The sequence below is a fragment of the Xenopus laevis genome, chromosome 1L (genome assembly GCF_017654675.1).
Source record: "Xenopus laevis strain J_2021 chromosome 1L, Xenopus_laevis_v10.1, whole genome shotgun sequence".
Classification (NCBI taxonomy): domain Eukaryota; kingdom Metazoa; phylum Chordata; class Amphibia; order Anura; family Pipidae; genus Xenopus; species Xenopus laevis.
In genome coordinates, this window is record NC_054371.1 from 192,392,649 (window position 1) to 192,416,793 (window position 24,145).

General features: G+C 39.2%; 1 protein-coding gene across 1 annotated transcript in view; it reads left to right on the top strand.

Annotated features, from left to right (window-relative positions):
* Positions 1-19,710: 19,710 nt before the first annotated feature.
* ell2.L (elongation factor, RNA polymerase II 2 L homeolog) overlaps positions 19,711-24,145 on the top strand; it is a 30,857-nt gene continuing 26,422 nt past the window's right edge. The window contains exon 1 of the mRNA XM_018264560.2: positions 19,711-19,962. Coding sequence (XP_018120049.1) covers positions 19,828-19,962 — 135 coding nt within the window. The 5' untranslated portion in view covers positions 19,711-19,827. The remainder of the gene's footprint in view (positions 19,963-24,145) is intronic.

Sequence of the window (24,145 nt, forward strand, 5' to 3'; positions counted from 1 at the left end):
CGAAGTTGCTCGAAACTGCCTCACAAGGACTCTCATTACAGCCGGCGCAGGAGAAGAGGAAGCGGTTCGGACTAAGCCTTAAGCCCAACCATATCAATTTAGAAACATGAGGGACTACATAATATAGCCTCCTCAATTTGCTAGGTCTGCTTCCAGGGCAATTTAGCCATCTATGCATAAGGCCAGATCGAAAACAGGTCTACTTGCCTAGCCTGAAGCTGCCATAGACGCAACAATCCGATCGTAGGAATCGTGGATTCGTACGATTTTCGGACCGTGTGTGGAGAGTCCCGACATTTTTCGTCCGGCGGAGATCAGTCATTTGGTCGATCGGACAGGTTAGAAAATTTCTGTCGGCTGCCGATAATATCTCTGCATGTATTGCCGATCGTACGATTTTCAGTGGGAGACTGTCACTAGCTTTGACAGAAATAACTATCGTATGATTGCTGTCAGAGGTAGTACATTGGCTGATCTGTTCTTTTACTACTTTATTTGATCGGAATGGTAAGACTTTGATCTGAATGGTTAGTGGCGGGTCGGGAGATGGGAAAGTCCGATCGTACGTTGATTCGTACGATCGGATCTTTGCGTCTATGGCCAGCTTAAGGGCTGAACATCCGGATTGTGTGGCCAGCTTTAGAAGCCTTTGTATAATTAACGTAGGTGACGCATGAAACTTTGAACACAAAGGTAAATAAGAAAATGCATTAAAATAAAAACAAACATAAACTGAGAGTACTTTCTTGCTGCTGCATTAAACCAGTCACAGCTTAAAAAGCACTTATTTGATTAAAGTGTGAAACATGCAGAGTTTTTGTTGGCCAAATAAAAGGATACATAAAAAACAGAAGATTGATTTTATGGTCTGGCTAGAAATCTGTAAAACAAAGTTCTTTCTTTCATCCAAAAAAGACTAAATTGCGATAACACCAAAAAATGATTTCATTGTGATATTACCAGCATGAAATATAATTTACAAACCTGAAGGCAGGATTCAAATAATGGGCACAATTGTTATGCAATACGCACCTTGCGTTCCTCCATACACAAATTACTGCAGATCTCTCCACTACATTTCAAAGCTAAATAAGAACTCTGTAAGCCTAATGGTAGACTAGGCATTTCTTCTTCATCTGTCTGCACAGTCAAAGGCAGATCTTCATTCCTAACAATACACATGGGAAGGCTGCATGAGGGATCAGCCCTTCTCCAGAGGAGGAGACATCTTGTCTGCCATTAGCCTCAGGCCTGATTCACACTTTGGTATGAGCTGATTCGGTAGTTCAGAGCTATGGTTGTAGTAAGCTTTAACTCCTTATAACTATCTGATATAGACTAGATATACTGTAACGGCAGCAGTGTTCATAGATTTAAATAGAATGTGGGCTAATTTCACTTGCCCAGAGACTGTTTCACACTTACATTAATATTCCAACAAACTTTGCAACAGATCATTCTGTCACAGTGGTCATTGGTCCTTTCTGAAGCCCATCGTTCACAGTACTGTTACCTTTGGACCCATAAAAGAATAAATGAGTAATATATATTTAGATATAAAGTGCCTGAACCTATCTGAGAAGCATGTTGGTTTTAATGGAATCTACCTGTTCAGTAAATTATTTTTATTTTTTATACCACATCAAATATTATATATTACATTATACTCACATGGGATTGTCTCCAGGAGCTGTGTGGGAATAATGGTCTTTCATGATATAGCAAGAGGTAAATGGAGCAAATCCTCCAAAATATCTATATGAATATAAATATTGCAAAATAAAAGTAGCTTTTGCATTTTCCCCTCAGTGATATCCATTGCATGTAGCTCTTTATTTTAATATGCACACAGTTGAAAACATAAATTGTGCATGTGTGAACGGTGGCATGCATGTGCAAAAGCCGGCGTCCCGCAAGCACCATTGCACATGCGCAAATTCTCTTTTGCGCCACCACCGGTTGGGTTTGGGGGGGGTTGGGTCAGCGGGAGGGCATGAGGGCCGGGGGCCACTGGGTTTTTTCCCGGTGTCCTGTCGGCCCAGTCCGATCCTGGGCTCATTAGGCAATAATTGTCTAATATGCGCCTTCGAGGCAATGGGGAATGTGGTGTTTAAAACACTCACTTGCCCAGGGTGCCACAAGGAATCTCTGGGACATGGATAGAGTTACTGCCTGTTTGGTTTTTCTTAGGGGTATTCGGGTCACAACTGCCTGCCTTGTGAAACTCCAACAATAATCTAGACAATAACCACCTCTGATGTAAAAACCACACCCACACGAAGCATAACCATGCCCCCAAACTTCATTACCCCATCTCCATATGTCACTGCTCCACCCCAATACTATCATACCGCCCCCCTTGTACGGTTTTTGCAGAGACATGTAGTTAATTGGCGGTGTGGAACTCGTTGGTGCATTTTGGTTTTAAAGGAGAAGGAAAGGTTAAAACTAAGTAAGCCTAATCAGAAAGGTCCATCTAAATACACCAGTAAAACCCCAAAGTAGTGTTGCTCTGAGTCCCCTGTCAAAAGAAACACTGCATTTCTTTCCTTCTATTGTGTACACATGGGCTTCTGTATCAGACTTCCTGCCTTCATCTTAAACCTCATTGCCCAGGGCAAGAGCATGCTCAGTTTGCTCCTCTCCCCCCCCCCTCCCTTCTCTGCTGTAATCTGAGCCCAGAGCAGGGAGAGACTCAGGCAGGAAGTGATGTCACACCATGTTAATACTGCAGCTCCTATCCTAAACAAACAGAGAGTTTCTAGAGCTTTTTACTCAGGTATGGTAAAACATTCTACAGAATAAATATAGCATTCTAGCTTGTACTATTGCAGCTAATCTATTGGCAATAAAATGCCTCTGTAGCTTTCCTTCTCCTTTAAAAAGTGCAATGCCAGACTTGCCAGGAGGTAAGCAATTTACTTCTCTGAAAGAAAAGAGAACATGCATCTCCTTGACTTGCCTCTTTTTTGGTCTGAAATGGCATTTGTATTTAGTGACATTATGCAATGTTGGTGCTATATACGTAACACATAATAGATATACCTAACCTTTACTAACTTCACTAGCACAGAAGATCTCAAAACTGTGGGGCAAGCCTTCCTAAGATGAGCCAAGAAAATTAACTGGAGGAATTCTCACCCTGAAACAAAATAGTACATGTTTTTACTTGACTTGTATGACTCTGTTTGGGTCTGAAAAGGCATTTGTAGTGACATTATATTTTCAGCTGTACTGGGGCAGTGACTAAACAATGTTATGATATGTAAAATTTATGTTGGTGTTATATATGTAACATATAATAAATATACCCTTTAACTAAACTAGTGCAAAGGATCTGAAAGATGGGCCAAGAAAATAAACTGGCTGTACCAACTGAATAGACGTTACAGAGACATTTGGGGTGGACGAATATTTTTTGTTATGGATGTTTTTATCCATCTATAACTTTGCTGTGAGCCTTTGATGGAACACAAAAGAAGGGGGATTTGAACCCAAACATTCAGAAAAATCTTTTAGCAGGGGAATCTTGTCTCAAATACAGACACAGAGGGATAGCTTGCATAAAAATACTTGGCATAATAAGTTTTTGCAAAAGCTACATAAAATATCTCCCTTTAACGACAATTGTTTACAAATGCTAAATTTTTTAGAAAATATAAGGGGTCATTTATGTAAAAAAAAAAAAAAAAAAGGAACAGTTTCACAAGTACAACACTACCACTTGGTTAAAGCCAGAGAGCATAATTTAGGAAAATGATACAATTGCACAGAACAGAAACAGAAACTATGTTCCCTTCTGAATGAAAAGTCCAAGCAAAGTTTCAATATCATTTCAATGTGTTTTATGTTACAATTAGTAAATGTATTTGCTCTTGAAAGCAGTATTTGTTTATCCCTTTCTAGTCTCTGTTTTTGACTACGTTGTTTTAGTAGTCAAGACCAGTTCAGAGAGCATACAATGTCAGACAGATACTGTTTCAATAGCAATTGCATTTACAGATAACATAAAAACCACTGAAAGTTGTATTAGATACAAGTATACGACCAATTCAGTGGAATGCTAATTTGTTTTGATTTTGCTCAGACCAACAGGAAATGGTTTGTGACTTTACTTTCAGTTTTTAGAATGTGCCCTTTTTTAGTGGAAGAACTAACCTGTAATATTTCTTAATCAAAAAAATAAGAATGAAGTATTTTTAGCACAAGTCCTAGTCATTGACTAATGCTGAAAAGGGGGTATACTGCCATTTTACACTGATACAGTATAGACTATACCAAATCATTTCTCACTTCAGTTTATTTAATGAATGGCATTGGGAGAGGATATTGTGCCATATAATTAGGTCTTATACCTCTTAATAATTATGTGTATTTATGTGAGTGCGTGCTGCCATACTAGTTGCACTAACAAGCTACATTAAAACCTCCAGTTTTCATTTTCTTATGAAAGACAGCAGAACACGTTCTGGTTTCTAACATCTCTGGAATAAAGCATCTGTTATACATGGAAGTCCCTTGTTTAAATCAGCAACAGCGGATACACGTCTTGTCTTGAAAATCCACAGATCCTTGGTATAATGTCCTTTTTTCTAGCATATTCATGATTTTATAAGGCAATGAAGGATGTTCAGCTCTTTATTAATTTGAGGCATCTTATAAATAGTGGTCTATGCTTATCATCTACACCTTTGCTTACGTATGCAGCTGAGCATGTGTGTCCATTGACGTCAGAAGATTAAACATACATACAAGTGAGGAACTGACAATTCACAAGTAGGTTCATCCACCAGTTATGCTCTGTTAGAATACTTTATGCCAATAAAGTTTTCAGCATCCTTTGGAAAAGACAACCACAGCCAAGGCTGGTGTCACCCCTCTTATGAGTTAGGTTGCTCTAAGCAGGAAAAATCCTGAACTCTCATGGGCAATTGAGAAGGAAGTTAGGGACTCACGACCAAGGTAAATAACAACTGAGTTGTTCTATTATCTCTGTCTATTTCAAATGATACCTAATTCTGTTATTAAAGGGGAAATAATTCCAAATTTTATTTTATGATGTCAGTCAAACAAAATATTCTTCACTTAAGACGCAGACAAAACTCATGCATTTTTCTCAAAAAGCGAGAAAACATTCCTGTACAAGTTGTTTGACGGAAAAAAAAGTTGCATGCCAGTGAGAATCTTATTGTCTCATTCATTTTCATTGAGCCTGAAAATCTTGAAATGTTTTAATAAACTGAGAAATAAATAAATAAAGTTCTAAGAGACCATTCCCATTAACTTCTAAACAACCTCACCAGCTTTTACTTGCCTAGTTTTTTCTGATGACTTTTCATGGTTTTATTCTATAATAAATGGCGACTATTCTAGGTTACAACGAATATTCTGGAGTATATTCGTTCTCGTGTTTTTTCTCGAATCGTGAAAAAAAACCAATTACATTTTTGATAAATCAGCCCCTATATATTTTATTTCAATCTTTTTTTATTCTTGCAATTCACAATCACATCAAGCAGGCAGGAGCTGTTTTGTGGACCCTGTTATTAAGGCTAGCCTTGAATCATACCAAAATCTTGTTTAAAGGAGAAGTAAACCCTTTATTTTAAAAAAAACCCTACCCTACATAGACCCCCCACTCCCTCCCTCCTCCCTCCCTCCTCCCTCCCAGCCTAGCTGCTACACCAGGCAAATGCCCCTAACTTTTTACTTACCCCTCGGTACAGATTCACGGCATCGGAGTTCACGAGAGCCATCTTCTTCAGTCTTCATCGGGTCTTCTGCAATTTTCGTGACTTTCGGTGTATGCGCAGTTGACAAAAACCCGAAGACCACACCAACTGTGCATGCGCCAATACGGAAATTACTTCCCGATGAAGATCGAAGAGAAGAAGATGGCTGCTGTGAATTCTGATGCCATGAATCTGCACCGAGGGGTAAGTAAAAAGTTAGGGTAGCAGCTAGGCTGGGGGGAGGAGGGAGGTCTATGAAGAGTAGGATTTTTTTTTTAAATAAAGGGTTTACTTCTCCTTTAAGCACCAGAATGGGGAACCTGATGCCTATGCCCATGCACTGGTTACACAATTAAATGGTGAGGAGGGAGGGGGAATGTGGGGAGTGCAGTATCATCTAGGAAGTGCAGAATAGAAAGTGAAAGTAATTGCCTGCCCTGCCTATATGCCTAAGGCATGGAGGAGGGACAGGCAATACATGAGTGACAGCTGAGACTTTAAATGAGTTTATAACAGGTACTGATGTTTTAGTAAAAAAGGAATGTGGACTTCTTGTGTTTAAGGACTTTTACTATATAGCTTTAAATGGTTGGGTGATAGGTCCCCTTTAAGTCATGTTGTTGCACCTCTAAATCTCCCAACCTTGGTTGCTTGGCCATTACTAACCTGCATATTAAAGCACCAGACTGTGTATTATGATACCAAGTTGCACATTACAGTTCCAGACTACTTTTATAGTGCCAGCTTGACATTTTTCAAACTACCATATTAACTGTGATGTGTTCAATCACATCACAGGCCAGTTTCCCACAGAATGGGAAGCACACTCACACTAGTGAAGGCACTGTAGAGAAGCCTGATCTCTGCATGACCTCTGTATTGAGATAAACCCTAACATATTGCGTTGAGTGTTGTCAAGCAAGGTGCCAGGAAGTCTTTCGATACTTAGCAAATGATCATCTGTAAAAGTAGCCTAGAAACTTTCCGTCTTGAATCTGAACAATTATTTATGATTGAATCCATGAAAGCAGTTCTCAAACTAAAACTGAAAAGTCTAGTTGAGCCACAAGAATTAACTATGGCAGAATGTTCCAGGCCCCTCAGAAATAATAAAATATTTGTGATGTGCTGTCCGTAGCGTTGCCACCTTTTCTGGAAAAAAATCAAGGTCTTCCTATATATTTGTCTTTTTTCCCTATTAATAACATTGGGATCAGCCATCATTTTCAACATGGCAACCCTACACATCGCTTGAAACCCAAGGAGAGGCGGGTTTGGGCCGACATTTGCACACGATTTACAGGCCGTGGGCTTAGCTCCACCTTCCCCCCTCCCCACCCCGACCTTCCTCTGCTTGGCTTCTGCCTCCAGCAGCCTTTATTTATAGCCACATGCCTGCCCACCTCGGCCCCTTCATGATGTCAGGGATGGGTCAGGCTCCAGGGCCTTAAATAGAGGTACCTTGCCGAGTCGGGTTGGGGCAGGCCCACACATAACTAATAAACATATCTGCACCACATTCTTGTAGGTGCCATATTTCTAATAATGCACTTATTGTTACTTATTATTGTTGCTACTAATTTATTATTTTGCTGTACAGTGCTTTTCCCTCAAGGAGCACTATATAAATAAAAATATATATACTTACATACATACATACATACCATAGGAAGTGTTTGTGTGTGAAAAACAAGAACATTTCCTCACTCCAGGAAAGCATGTTTAACATCCATGCCAACTTTTTCTAAATTTTAAGCCATTTATATGTCATACACATATTCAAGACAAATATATTTATGCGCATTGTGTTTATATGTGTTTTTCTTTTTAACACTAAGGGGCAGATTTATCAAAGGTCGAGGTGAATTTCGAGCTATCTATATTTGTGTACTTCGACTAGTCCAAATTTGATTTGAATTTGAAAAAAATGCAAAAATTAGAATATTGAAATTTATCATGTACTGTCTCTTGAAAAAATTCGAGTTTGACCATTCACCATATAAAACCTGCCAAATTGCTGTTATAGCCTATGGGGGACCTCCTAGAACCCATTTGGAGTCAATCGGTGGACTTCTTTGGGAAAAGCTTCGAACCAAATTCAATATAATTCCCTATTCCTTTGATTCGTACGATTCGAATTCGGCAGAATACAGACCAATTCAATCGAAAACGGACCTATTTGACCAAAAAAAAACATAGACTTAATTTCGGTTGGTCTTTTTGAATTCGAATTTCAACATTTTTTCAATTCAAAATTTCAACCCTTGGTAAATATGCCCCTAAGCGGTTTTGTGATTTCAAATGTAGTCCTTTAAACACCAAGTGCAAAAAAATGCCCTATGGGGTTTCAACATGATTACAAACAGGCAGAATATATTGGAATCAATCAACTAATGTGTTTAGATGTGTTCAAACCTGCATCTCAAACTCGGGTCAAATGCACAAAAAATGTGTAAGACGCCTTAAGATACTCATCACAAATCTTATGTTTTTATTTACAAAGTCCTTTGGAATATCAGTGAATTGGTATATTTTCTTCTTATGTTCCTTGCACTATTTCAGTAATGAACAATATTTTCCATCATTAATTACATGAGATTTAGCCTTTGTTTACCAACGTGATTGCAGTACTGCGAGGAAAGAAATGTTCTTGGCACACAGTGAAGGAAACCGGATGTGCCCGAGCCAATTTGTTTCTCTGCTGCATGCTACAAAACAAATACCACTGCTCTCCACCTGACTTGACATAGCTAACGTGACATATCAGTGATCAGATATACTGTATATGAGTAATAATTATTAACTTGCTTTGCACACAGTGTTTTATATATAATGTATATACTGTATATATATATTTTATTTTTTTAAATAGTGTTTTGTGGCTTTATACATTTTAAATGTTTCTTAAACACTGCTTTTAGCCAGAGCAGTGAGTGTGAAATTTGAACCCAGTGTTCAAATAGCACTAGAGCGTCAAATGAACTCTAAGCACGGTGTACTTTTACAGTAGTGCAATGTGACAAGATCCCTCCTACTATGAATGGCAGTGTGCAGGGAAGAGTGTCTTACAACTGCTTTTTTAAGAAATATGCTTAACCTACAATTGTAGAGAGGCCTTCACACTTGTTTTTACAAATGATCACAGGGGATCTTCTCTCTACACTTGTTCTAATTACTTGAAACTGCCTTATATCACTGATAACAGAGCAAACAGAACATACGGCACAGAGTCATTAAGCAGATCTCAAAGGCAAACATTAAAGGGGTTGTTCACCTTTAAATGAACTTTGAGTGTGATGTAGAGCAGTGATCCCCAACCAGTGGCTTGCTAGCAACATATTGCTCTCCACTCCCACATCAACATATTGCTCCCAGTGGCCTTATAGTAAGTTCCCATTTTGAAATTCCTGGTTTAATTCAAGTTTTTGGAGACATAAAGGCATAGGTTTACTCAAACAGAGCCTTCTGCATGCTAGCACCTCCACATGGGACTATCAATTAGCCTACCACAGCAATTATTTGGCACCCCTAAGTGTGGCTCCCGAACAGTTTTTACGTTTTTTCCGTTACTCAGCTATTTATTCAGTAGCTCTCCAATTTGCAATTTTAGTTGCTGGTTGCTAGTGTCCAAATTACCCTAGTAGCCATTCATTGATTTGAATAAGAGAATGAGCCTGAATAGAACGATGTGTAATTAAAAGTAGCAATAACGACATATTTTTAGCCTCATAGAGCATTTGTTTTTTAGATGGGGTTAGTGATCCCCATTTTATAGCTGTGAAGAGTGAGAAAGCAAACAATTCAAACACTATACAGTAAGTGAAGGTCAAATGAAAAGTTGATTAAAATTAGTAATTAACTTAAAGGTGAGTCATCCCTTTAAAGTATGCAGTTGGCTTCTAAAGTCAAAAAGTTTATTGTGGTCTCATAAAGGCCTTATTAATCTTTTTTTGGAGCTGATATATTGTAAAGGACTTAGAGTGAATCTCTAGTTATTTATATCAGTCTTTACCCCTGTAAGGGGCAATGACACATGGTGCTATTTGTCACCCACATTTTGTCACGGCTACAAAGTGCCAGAAAAATACCCTGCCATAGACCCTATTCTCTGGCATTTTGTAGCCATGACAAAATGGGAGTGACAAATAGCTTTGTGTGTCATTGCCTTTAGAAGTCAATAAACCTGCCAGTATACCTTTGGTCCCTCATAAAAAAACAATGGGGTAAAAATGCCTGAAATCATCTCCAATTGCTCAGGCAGTTATTTGGTCTCCTGGGCAGTGCCCAGACGTCTTTGCATCTGTTTTACCAATTACACTACTTTATGCCCCATGGATTTACTGGTATGTTTTATATGTTGCAGACTCTCAAGGGAATGAAAACAATGTAAGCATTCATGGTGTCTATTCCACAAACACACTGATCTTTTGGTTGTTTGTGGATGCAGCTCAATTAGAGCCTAAAGGCTGCACTTTGAACATCCCTAATCAATATATAAAAATATTCATCCCACTTACGATCAATAAAGTTTCCTTTTGTGCAGTTGTGCAGCATATTTTACCACATCAGTGTTCCTTTAAAGTCTGTGTTTTAAGATAAAGAGGATTATTGAAAAATCGAATGACATTTCCCTTTTAGCAGCACATTAGCTTTTGCGAGGGACTTGATTTGGGCAACATGTCTCATGTTGGCTGCTGTTATTGTAATCTGTGCAGGCATTTAAAAAGTATGAAGTCTGTCTTTCCAGGCAGCTCAGTATTAGAGAGGCAAAAGAACATAATAAGTATTTCAAATGATAATTTCAAAAATTAGCATTCTCAAATTCACCCAGGCCTGCTGTATCAACACAAACACTATTCCTTCTTCCAGATTATATGCTTTTTAAAGGGACACTGTCATGGAAAAACATGTTTGTTTTTTTTTTCAAAACGCATTAGTTATTAGTGCTGCTCCAGCAGCCTTCTGCACTAAAAATCCATGGAGAAAATGGATTTTCTTAATTTAATTTTGAAATCTGACATATTGTCAGTTTCCCAGGTGCCCCCAGTCATGTGACTTGTGCTCTAATAAACTTCAGTCACTCTTTACTCCTGCACTGCAAGTTGGAGGTATATCACTCCCTTTCTCAAGAGCAGAACTCAACAGTAAAAATTCATGTCCCATTGAGACTCCTTCAGCAGGAAAAATAATAGCCTGTCAGAAAGCAGTTCCATAGTGCAGCACTGGCTCTTTCTGAAAGCACATGATCAGGCAAAATTACCTGAGATGGCTGTCTACACACCAATATAACAACTAAAAAAAATATACTTGTTGGTTCAGGAATGTGATTTTACATGGTAGAGTGAATTATTTGCAGTGTAAACAGTGTAATTTAGAAATAAAAACTACACCATAAAAATCATGACAAAATCCCTTTAAGCTTTGTTTACATAGACAATAATAAAAGGGGCATTGCCTGCCCCCATTTAATGATGGAAGATAAGCACATAATAAAGTGAATTAAAAACACATACATTTTAAATGTACTCAACCACACTCACAAAGCCCCACAAATTCCATTACCTTCCAGGCTGACCGGGAGTTATAAGCACTATATTCACACATGGTTGGCTGAGTTTAAATATAAATGGTTAGAAGAATATCACAAATACAGCACTGCTGGACTCTTGTTTTTATATTCCGTTTAGAAGGTACACTGTAGTTTACTAATATTCTACTGTACTATATGTCCTACAAATCTCAATGCTGTTTTAATTAAATACATTATTCTTAAAAGGCCCATCTAGTCCATTGCTGTAATTGAATATGGGTCATGATTGCAGGAAATTGGTCAAGAGGCAAGAGAGTTTTCATACATCAGGCAAGACAAGGTCAGGGGGAAAGGGGGGCTGTTGCCATTGGTATTGGAATGATTAAAGGATGGGCAGAATGACAAAGAGAGGTCAGGAAGAATCCAAGACAGTCAAAAAAACAAAGAAATAGTTACAGAATGTTAATGTGGGAATCTATTCATCTATTTTGGCGTTAAAATAGACATTTTTACTCTAAATAGTAACATATGTACTGAAATAACACATTGAAAAGAACACTGATGATGGTAATCGTCACTGTTGGTTGTGGACATTCAACTCAACACTTCTTTCATAAACAATGATATTTAAGCAAAGTTAGAGATTGTGTGATTTGCATGTGTCAAGTAAATATTCCAACAACAATAATAATTCTTTCTTATTTTCTTGCTGCATTTAACTTTGTTTTCAGTTAATTCACAGTACATAAAAGTTATACCTAGAAAACCCAAGGAACAGTACAACTTACAAATAACAAGAATATTAGAACCGTTTATAAATATAAAGGCACTATCCTTTAAGCTTTTGCAAACAGAATCCAAGAGCTGAAATGTTAATGACCACCTTGCATGCATGCCTGTGTACATGGAAGACTCAGAGAATTCCCTTGCTGCAAAAGTTTTTCCCCAATAGGCCCATCAATCACGGCCTGAATTAACCCACTGGAAATGCACAGCTTCAGAATGTCCCTGCAGTTTTATTTTTACCACAAACGTATTACTTCACAGGGTGGTTTAGAAAACAGATACCACTGTGGAAAAGAAGCACTAGCAGCCATATTTGCATATACTGAGCCCCTGAACACATTCAGACTGGAACCTTAAGTAATGCTATCTCTATGTACAAGTTACAAATGGGCATGCAGACCCACACTTATATCTCCATTCAGTGGCAACATGCTTTACTAACCTGATAGAGATGAATCACATGCTAAAAAGCTTTGTCAAGTGTTAATGATTATGGATGGGTCAATAAAAGTAACATGATTTCCCTCTGCTTCTTTTGTGTGTTCCAGTTTTTTGAATGAATTTTTTTGAAAATAGGTTTATTTTTTTTGCAATAGCTCTAATATTCTTGGTTCATCAGGATGCTAAAAAGCAACATTTCTACACATTAAGCAAAATGATGTATCATGTAGATCAGTGATCCCCATGCAAGCGGCTTATGAGCAACATGTTGCTCACCAACCCCCTGGCTTGTGCTCTCCATTGCCTCTAAATAGTTGCTTGTTTTTAAATTCTTAGCTCGGAGGCAATTTTTGCTTTCATAAAGAGAGATATACTGCCAAACAGAGTCTCATTTATCTGCCTGTCCACATAGGGGCTACCAATCACAACCCCCAGGAACAATTTTTCATGCTTGTGTTGCTCCTCAACTCTTTTTACAGTTGAATGTGGCTCTTGGGGTAAAACAGATTGGAAACCCCTGATGTAGATAAAAAAAAATGCATAACCTAAAAGAAGCTGTATCTGACATTTTCTATCATTTGGCAAAGCTTCAGTATCTTTCACTGTCCCTTTAGGAGGGATGATTATCAACTATTAAATATTATTCTAAAATGATACATAACAGTTAATGGATTAATTGGACTGGCAGGGGGCCAATAACTGTGGGAGGTGGCTAGCCCTCAGGCATGCAGTTGGATATCTTTTGATTAGGTCCATGTTAAAATGAAATGCATAAAATATGTAAGCAAATTCTGTATTTTCTGGCTGTATCCTACATATCGCATTGCTTGGATACTAAAACTTTAGGCTCTTGGAAAACAGGTTTGAAAACGATTATCTACCTAGGAAGAGCAGATAAAAGAAAACAAGGAATTATTTTAAATTATGCCTTTGCCAAAATGACACAACAACATCAATCCACAAGCTAGGGCTAAAGGATTTGTATTTATAAGTTCATCAGCCTTTACAAATCAAACTTGACAGGAAATGTCCTGCTACAAAAAGGGTAAACTTACTGAAGAAACAGTGAGACAACCCCCCCCCCCCCACCTTCTTGTGATTTACATTCCAAAAGAACAGACAAGGCTCCTCTCACAGCTTCAGTAATAAGAGAAGTGTAACACCAGCACAGTGAATTCTATACAGTAGACTTGCTTCTCCTGGCAAGAGTATTCTCCCTATATGGAATCATCTGGCTACAGTTCTACCTCAGGGTGTATGCACAGTTGTCAAAGACTAGGGTCATCATTTGCATTAGAATCATAATATGACTGCAGGCCTGTGACAGCTACAGGGGTCACCACTCAGCATGTTTGGTTACTTTCTTTTGGCATTAAAATACTGGGACAAAATACCCCTCTAGCCAATCTAAACATACTGTATACAGAGGGCGACAAGCTAAGGCTCAATGCAACACACTTCTGTTCAAAAACACTCATATACAGAAGTTCTAAAAGTGTGTGTAAAAGAGTTTGTAAGTGGGATACGTTATTCTTTTTATCTAGGGCACAAATAAGGTAATTTCCAAACTTCACACATCATAAAAACTGTATATATTCTGTAAATGTGCCCTTCTATATTGTAATAAGTTAGTAGTAGTGAAATAAATATCCTCTAAAAAGTCTAAATGCCGGTTAACCAAATAGGATTTTAAAACTACATAAAATCAGGTAAACTGTTTAGCAATTATTGATTATATTTGTCAGGTATTAACCTAGTTAATAAACCTCGTTCAAAAGGGATATAATCCCAAAAAAAATGAATTGGTGTAAATGTGTTCAGTGTTCCTCTTAGCACTTTTGCAGTTTACATTCATTTTCCACTCTAAGTGGTTTCTGAGATATTAGCAGTTTTACTGCTAGGCAGGCTTCATCTTAACAGCTTTTTGAAGGCCCAGAGTGTCAGCGACTTTAAGAGTTCTTGTGAGGTCTGTGAGTTTTTTTGTACCTCGAATAAACTCACATTTAATCTCAAATGAATCGGGGGCCGTGGGAACTCAAATTGTTTGAGCTATCAGGGAAAAGAATAGTTCGAAATTATTGAGTTTTCAAGCGCAAATCACTGAAAAAACCCCGAACATCATGAAGGCTAAAAAAAATCTTCAAATGGTTCAAGGGACCTCTGCCATTTACTTCTACATGACCTCGACAGGTTTTAGCTGGAGTATTTTCGGATTCAAGCTATTTGCAGCTTCGGGGCATATTAAATCTCAAAAGAAAAATTATTTCAACTGAAAAATCCAAGTTTTTACTGAAACTACCCTCTAAAACCTTGAATTTTTTGGGAAAACACAACTCAACCTTTGATAAATCTGTCCCTTACTGTCTATGCATTGTATATTCAGTTCCTGGATTCAGTTAAAACCTGGGTTGCTGACTTTCAGTTTAGCTAAAAGTCGGTTATTAGTAAAAATTCAAATAACTCAGAAACCATTAAAATTAGAAAATTAATGTAAATTGCTTATATCCCCTTTAATATCCTCAGCCTGATTCTGGAGATAAAGCTCCACATGTAGTAAAATTATGAGGACAGTCCCAAAAGCAGCGTCTAGTGGGCCTTGCCTGAAGGGTCAGTTCTGGGGAGATTTGTGGGAGCATCCCATGCTGATGGCCACTTAAAGTGACATTTGTGGTGAATATTGATTTTCTAATAATGCTAATGATTGCAGAGTACCCCAGAAATAAACTACATATCCCACTGCAATTATGCCTTTGGGGCAGGGAAGTCTCCTCTGCTTTTGTTTAGTGATTCTACTGCTGAATATTAATGTTGAATATTAATTGTGCACCTCATTTCTAACAGAAATTCTCAAATGTTGAACAGTATATGTGTTGGAACTAGGGGACACTTTTCCTTAGATTATTCTAGTATTTTTCATAACTTTCACAGTTGGCATATAACTTAATGCTATTATACAGGTATTATTATCCAGAAAACCCATAATCCTGAAAACTCCAAATTATGGGAAGGTCCTCTCCCATAGACTCCATTTTATACAAATAATTAAAATTTTAAAACATATTTCCTTTTTTTCCCGCAATAACAAAACAGTATCTTTCACATGATCCCAACTAAAATATAATAAAACCTTATTGGTGGGAAAACAATCCTATTGGGCTAATGCAATCTTTAAATTATTTTTAGCAGCCAAAGTATGGGTCCCGAGCATTCTGTATAACAGGTCCCATACCTGTACTACATATTATTCCATCATTTCTTTCTCAGTCTGCTGAACTAATCACATGACTTAACTTTACAATACTACCACAAACAAAAGGATTTCATGCTTTTCCCTAAAAGATAGAAAGACATTAGATTAAAAATCTTGCCATACTGGGTGTTTCTACCCCAACCCTCCCTAAGATTAACTGAATACAAGCATGTTCTGTCTAAGAAAGGGAAGTGTGGCTCTTGTCACTTCCTGTACACCAATACCTCACACATTTGCAGACATGGGGGCAGTGGAGATTTTGAATTAGGAATGTGTAAACCAACATCCTTTTAGGTTACACAATGGCCACTCCACATCTTACCCTGTGAAGATCCTAGACAAAAAGGCTGATACAGCATAAATGACTGCTCAATTCCGTGAATCTACATTATGAAAACCTGAAAAACTTTATAAAACATTTTGCAAATAAAAGATTTTCATGTGATTTCTGAGTGCAGTTGTATTGAGCATACAATAAGGCACTGCCGTCCAACTTCTGTGGTACCAAGGGCCAACATTTTTCTGGCCTACATGATGGAGGGCCAATAATGGAAGCCTGTGTTGACCAATCCCTGATTTTAAACCATACCCAGGGTACCACAAGTGCTTTTAAGACCATATCCCCATTAATGGTGGTAGCACACACAAAAAAAAAACAAGTGGTTCATGCTCACTGCAGGGATATCACTCATATGTTAAGAATTTCATAAAAAATAATATCAAAACATACCCTTAAATCCATATGTCTCCTCCTACCCTGTGGATAACACAGTGCCCACCCCCAGCACATGATTAAACACCTTAGGGCCCCTAAATGCTGAACAAAACCCCAGAACAAACCCTACAAGGCTCACATCCCACAAGTAACGTAGGGCAAGCAGAGTATGGCACACAAAGGTAGCGTAAGGTAGACAGAGTATGGCACACAGGGAGCATAGGGCAGGCAGAGTATGGCACGCACAGGGAGCATAGGGCAGGCAGAGTATGGCACACACAGGGAGCATAGGGCAGGCAGAGTATGGCACACAAGGAGCATAGAACAGGCAGAGTAAGGCACACACAGGGGGCATGAGGCAGGCAGAGTATGACACACACAGGGAGCATAGGGCAGGTAGAGTATGGCACACACAGGGAGCATAGGGCAGGCAGAGTATGGCACACAAGGAGCATAGAACAGGCAGAGTAAGGCACACATAGTGAGCATAGGGCAGGCAGAGTATGGCACACACAGGGAGCAAAGGGCAGGCAGCATACAGCAGGAGACAGGGAAACTGATCAGGACCACTCTAAGATGAACAGTTCATACTGTGCTACATACAGTGACACAATGCTGGTGCCCCTCCAGCAGTTTGTATGAGATGTAGGGTGAACAGTGGTATGAGGTGTGAACAGTGCAGGGCTTTATGGGTGTGAACAATGCAGGGGGGTTATAGGTGTAAACAATGCAGAAGTTTACAGTCTGAATTTGAGATGTAAACAGTTAATCTCAGTACTGCTACCTAAAGTTTAAACACAAGGTAAGCATTCACAGCAGGCAGACTTTCATGTGGGGGGGGCACACAAGGAGGGTCATAGGCCGCCAGTTGGACAGCACTGCAATAAAGTATGATTCAATTTACAGCACTCACATATGTGACTGAAATATATGCAAAACAGTAGGTTCCAACAAGTATTAATGTATGCTAAAATACACACAAGTTTAGTAAAACATGGAAAACAGCACAGTCATTTCCCCTGATTTATAAATAGCTCCAGCTGCAGTTTGGTTTCAGAGACACAAGATTACAGCCTTAGGTTTTTGTGGTACTAGGCACATTATTAGACAATACTAGTAAGCATAGTTATGTTGGCAAACTTGGTTTGAAGGATTGTCCAATTTTGAACATTTTTATGAAGATTTTTACATTACCTTGGCAGCCAGTTTCAACAGATTGTCATCCACTGATGCTTTCATATCGTGGTTTACCTGTTCAAACTGAAACTTTGATTTGCTGATGTACCTTTGAAATGGGTGCATATCCATCTCATGATGATGGCAGGAATAGCTGCTTAATTCCTGTAGATTTGATCTCACATTAAAATAGTATTTGCCCAACTGTACAGGTATGTCAATCTCTGGAAACCAAATGTAGGTAGCATTTGGCCATGCCAATTACACACCTCAAAAATTGTTCCACCCATGCAAAGTGTGGAGACATCAGCCTTGCAGACTCCTTTATCAGGTTGTGGCCCAAGCTCACCCAACACTGCCTGTATCAGAGATGTTTTCGGTTGGGTTTTAAGCCTTTTTAGTTTAGGCATTATGCTAATATGATTGATAGGGAAGAAAAATAATAATATAGAAAGGCCGGTATTGGCAATTTAGGTGCAAATTATGTGGTGTGGGAGACTGGAATATTACAGCAGGTGGCTAGAATAGTATTTGTCCAAATGTACAGGTATGTCAATCTCTGGAAACCAAATCCTGGTGGCATTTGGCCATGCCAATGACACATCTCAAACATAATGTTCCACCCATGCAAAGTGCGGAGACATCAGCCTTGCAGAATCTTTTATCAGGTTGTGGCCCAAGCTCCCCCCAACACTGCCTGTATCAGAGATATTTTCGTGTGGGTTTTAGGCCTTTTCAGTTTAGGCATTATGCTAATATGATTTATAGGGAAGAAGGATAATATAGAAGGCCGGTATTAGTAATTTAGGTGCAAATTATGTGGTGTGGGAGACCAGACTATTACAACAGGTGGCTAGGAGTGGGGCCAAAATAGATTGACACCCAAAAAAAAAAAAATCACACTTGTTGACATATCCACGGATGTAGATATATGGACAACTCCCAGAAAATCCTGGAGGGCTTACAGATCTAATTGTACATCTTTCATCATTCCAGCCTGCAGGCTGATCAGTCAGGTAAGTTGCAGTGGTAAGCCAATGAATGGTCACCTCTAAAGCACACTAGGACACAGCCTTAGGCAGGAATGATGTTTTGTTTAGTTTGTACATTTCCAGCAGGCAGTCAGGATTACCATTACCTTTATACCTAAAAAAGAAACACGTTCAGGACGGCTGTATGGTGTATTATATCGTTAATCTAGTCTACATAGGGTTGCCACCTTTTCTGGAAAAAAATACCGGCCTTCCTATATATTTATCTTTTTTCCCTATAAATAACATTGGGATCAGCCATCATTTTTACCGGCCAGGCCAGTAAAATACCAGCCAGGTGGCAACCGTGAGTCTACACAATGACAAACGGATAATTGAATTGAGTATATCAGCTAAATATATTGTAAAGTGCCAGCAGGAATTACTTTACCAGGAAAATGTAGTGTGCTTATAGTATTAACACATGAGCCCAGATCATTGTGCTAACACAAATAAACAGTAGCTACTTAAAAAACATTAGCCCAGCAACTGGCATCAAGGCTTGTCCTGACTGTTGAAAGAATGTGGAAAAAGCCAGCTCTCCTCTAGCTGAGACTGCAATTCCCATAATGCCTTGCACGCTCTTTCCACAGCTCTGTCATGCACGGAACGTGCAAGCCATTGTGGAGTCTTGGGGGGAAGGTGAGCTGGCTTCTGTTACATCGTTGCAACACATGAAAAGCAGGGGTCAAGCAGAAAAAACGGCATTTAACAGCAAATACAATTAACTTTAGAGCACTGTTCCCCTTTAATAAGCAATGGCGTAATAATCTATTACGTTTTACTAGAATACGCATCGGCATACTAAGAGTTAATTTCAATACCCACTGCAGCTCAGCAGCATGTTCCTTTAACAGAGTTTACGCCCCATGATGCCGAACGGAAGACGCGTCACAAGCGATGTCAAAATGTACGTCAAGGCTTGCTCCGCCCACTGTGACCTGGGTGACGTCTAGCACGAAACGAAACAAAAAAAAATCCTTAAAGCAGCCATCAAGCCTCAAGCCCAACTTGCACCGCACAGCCTTGTGTGGGGGGCGGGGTATAGCGCAACGACAAATCAGCGTCGCTAGTTCGCCACCGTATTGGAAAAAGCATGTTAGGTTGCGCAATATATAAACCTCTGCTTAGCTTCTTGTCGGGAGGGGAAAGAGGGAGTGAGGAAGATGGCGGCGGTTCTTAGTGAGGGTGGCAGGTACGGACTGTCCTGTGGGAGGGGGACCCAGGACCAGGTTACCGTACTACACGTCAAACTCACTGAGACCGCCTTCCGCGCACTAGAGGGCCACCAGAACACTAAGGTGAGGAGTTTTTGGGGGTGGTATTCGGGGGCTCATATATCATATAGGGAAGGGGCGAAGTAGAAAAACACTTTAACGCAGTAAATATAATGGTTTCCTCGTTTGTCTGTGGATGGGAGACTAGGTTAGGTACAACCTGGGTGATACACGTAAATGTTAAAACACTTTGCGGGTCACTCTTAGAACTTCTTAAACTACAACTCACATCCTTCTCACAGATCTTTTTTGGGCAGCCAGGGAATTGTGGGAGTTGTAGTCTAACAATCCCGACAGCAATGCTGTTTGGAAAGCCTTCATCATCTCTAGACAGTCGTAAGAGTTGAGCTCTCGCGATGTCGCCTCAAAGTCTTGAATACTACAACTCCCAGAAACCCCGCTGGGAAGCTTCGTGGTGGTAGGGGGTGATTGTGGGAAGGGTGGTTAAACGTCAGCCCTCTAGTTGCAGCAGGTAGAATATTCCATTAGAAGCTTCTCCCAGCCGTGTGTATGGGATCCAGCTGGTCCCTGGTCTCCCAAGTGCTGATCAATGGGTTATATTGTTAGAGCTATGGCTACCCTAAACTTTACTAATCTGAGCCCAAAATCCATAGTTGGGGGAGGGGCTGCTGTGTACCTGCTGCTACTAACCCTATTCTCAAACAGCTGACTGGAAACTCTCTCAGCCCTTCATGTACTTCCCAGCAGCTGCCATTTCTTCTAATCCAGGATGTGGGGCCATATTTGCTGGGCCATATTTCAGCCTAGTCGATCCATTTTCTCTCTCAACCACTTCTCTAGCTCAGGAAATGACTGTACAGTCTGTAACGTAGTGTCGTGGCGTTTCTTGTACTTCGTTTGTGTGTTTGATCGTCGGCTTTTTAAGATTTCTTCGGCCATTTTTGGAGAATGCTGGGCACTTTAAAATAGCACAGCCCTTGAGAGTTTTTTTATTTTTATTTTCTGGTGAAAGGGACATCGAATTGCTTCAATGCTGACTCCAAACTGTGTTCCTGATGGACCGTTTCCAGGGGTTCTGGGAATATTCGCTCACAACTTGTAGGATGGGGGTTGGGACGTCCACTGCTTAGCTCTAGAACCTTATAATTTTGAATAAGATTAGATAGACTCCATTTTGAATGGCATTAAGCTACTTCCCTGGCCTTTATGGTTCTACATAGCTACGGTGTTATATTATTGTTAATATTCTGTCCGGACATTGTTTGCTGTGTTTTAATAATTATAATCCAAGTTTGTAATGTGATATTTTAATTGTGTGGTGTGCCAAGTGTAAGACATGCAGCCGCCTGAGCTCGTAGTGGTATCAGTATGGTTACCTAAGCTAGTTCAGATGTAGAAAACATATAAAGATTTAGTATTTGTGTCCATCCCCCACATCTGAAGACTTGGGGGCAGCTGGTTAAGCTGTTTTTAATGGAGACACTCCATGGATGTGTGCTTCCTTAACTACCTATGTGCCTCCAGTCACATGTTTGTATACTGCAGATTAATATATTACTTCTGTAAGACTTATGAACATGCATTTTCCTGCTGAGTAATTGATTAGGGGGTTATTGTCATTAATATAAAATTATAATGGTGATGTTATGGTGTGTTATACCTAAATATTCTTTAATGTACATCATTTTCTGGATGGCGGCACTTGGGTGTATTACAGCAATTCTTTGTTCCTTTACATGAAAATATTTTATTTAATATCAGTTTTGGTCGCACTATATGCTGAGCGTTGGCTTTATTTGAAGGCAGGAGTGTCGTAATGGCTGTGGATATTCAAGGCAACTAATCAGATAGTTCTTTTTTTTTTATCTTGCGTATGTGGCAGTTCCTCTGGTTATTTCTTCTTTGGTATCGCCGAACATTGTGTATTGCTGTATTAGGATTCACTTTCAGCGTGCTGTCCTTTTAAATACATCTCTCCGTTGACCGTTCTGTTTTTTTTTAACTTCCTATCTGGTGCCAGCTGGTCTCAGGCTCATTCAGTAAGCTGAGCCAAAGTCCCAGCTGAAAATGGTGGAGATTTTGCTGAGCTGTCACTTTTTATTTCTCTGGCCTTGAGTCTGCAAGTTTTTTTTTTTTTTCCCTTTCTTTTTTCTTCTCTCGTTTCTTTATGCTGGTAAATGAATGGCACTTCAGTTGTGTGCGGTTTTGTTCCAGGATTTTATTTTTAAGCAAAAATATTTTAGTCAACATTTTATTTGGCACATTATACTTGGAAATTCAGCATTTAGTTACCAGACAGAAGAGAAAACAGAAAACGTTTTAAAGTCATTTAAAAAGAATGTATTACTAAATATTATTTTTGATGCCTGCTGTAGAAATTTATATTTTTAATCTCAGGTCAACTGTATATATTTTTTTAGTTACACTGCAGACAATCAAGACATCTATGCATAATATTTTAGTCTAGATTTGTAGAAATCTTTGTAAATGATGCTAGCTTCTTTGCAGTATTCTTTTATTTACACATTTTCCTAAACTGTGTGTGTGTGTTTTTCTATCTATATATCTTGCAAAGAGGCAATTATTTTCTCAAAGAATCAGAATTACCAATCTATATGCAAGTCAAGAGTCATGTTCCACAGGTCCCTTGTACATTTGCTCGCCTTTAATTCTTTTATGATGTTTAATTTACCCTTGTTTTTTTTTCAGGCATAAAACTGTCCATACACATACTGCAGGATTCAGCAGCTTATTGGCTAGTTCATGGTGTTTGTCTGACAAATATGGTTGAAAATCAGGTAGATACCCATCAGGCAGATTTTAAAGGAGAAGGAAACCCTGTAGAAAAAAAACCTTCTACCCCCCACCACACTTGAATCCCACCTCCCCCAAGTGCATGCGTGGGGTACGGGGTTCTTTTATACAGGGTTTCCTTCTCCTTTAAAATCAGACCAGCATCGATTTGGTCTGCTTATGTGGTCCTCTCCTGATACATCTGCATATGTCTGATCTAAGATATGGTTATTAATTGGTAGGTGTCATAGAAATTTTCTGTACAGCACCTGATAGTATAAAAATGCCTATTCACGTTTTTCATGGCAGAATCTGGTCATTGATTGGTAGGTGAAACAATTGTATTGGCCCACTTTTGCCTAGCATGAAGCAAGGTCAAGCAAAGTGCCTCTTGTTTGCCAAATCAGGGGTTCTTTACATCTTGATAATTATTGCATGTTCCATCATTGGGAAATGGCGCTTTGTACCACTTTATTTATTTTTTAGCCTCTTCCTTTGTTGATGATCCCCCAATTTTTTTCTTTAGCTTGTCTGTATGAGCAGGACTCCGCTTTTGTTGAAGTCTAAGCAGGGAGAGGTCTTAAGCTGGCCATAGATGTTGAGATTTTTAAAAGATCAGATCCTGATCGTGAGACCACGATCTTCTCAGAACTATCGTACGATGGTACGAATTTACCATCAACTTAAAAGACCAATTTGCCAGGGAAACAATGGGGAGCTGCCTGCTTGGCCCTGCAAACATAGATAGATTGTACTGGGACCGACAAAGATTTTTTGACCTGGCCGATCAATTTCTCGACAGATGTCGGCCGAAAAATCGTAAGATGTACGATCGTTTGAATACCACTAACCGCACGATAATTTCGAAGGATTGCTCGGGCTTCCCTAAAATCGGTCGTTCGGCAAGAAGAATCGTCGCGTCTATGGGGAGCTTTACCCATAAGTCCAATGTAGTTTAACAAGTCAAAAAATGTAACCAATGCTAAAATCTGAACGTTATACAAAATATTTGCCATATGGCACAATTGTCGGTAGGAGAGCTGCATAAATTTCTTCTATCTCCTCCAAATGCTTTTGCAGTGGCTAACATGGGAATGTCGCTGGGGAAATATATGCAGCACAAAGTTGCCCAAAGTTTTCTTGTGCCAGTGTGCATTTCCTCAGCGATGATTCGCATGTTGGCTGCTTTGGAGGAGATTTGAGGAATTTACTGTAGCTATATTAAATTGATGCTTGAAATAATTGACTATTTTCTTGAAGGAGCTGTGCCTGCTACTGGCCAGATATTCGTATATTCATCAACCAGATATAAGTGCAATTCTTCAACACATAATGGATTGTTCCTGGTCTGTTAAGTTTGTGCCAGAGTTTGGCAACATCTTGCCAGTTTTGTTATGTGACAGCTGATCAGGTATCTCTTAAATTCAGTTCTTAGGACATTTACAATCATAGG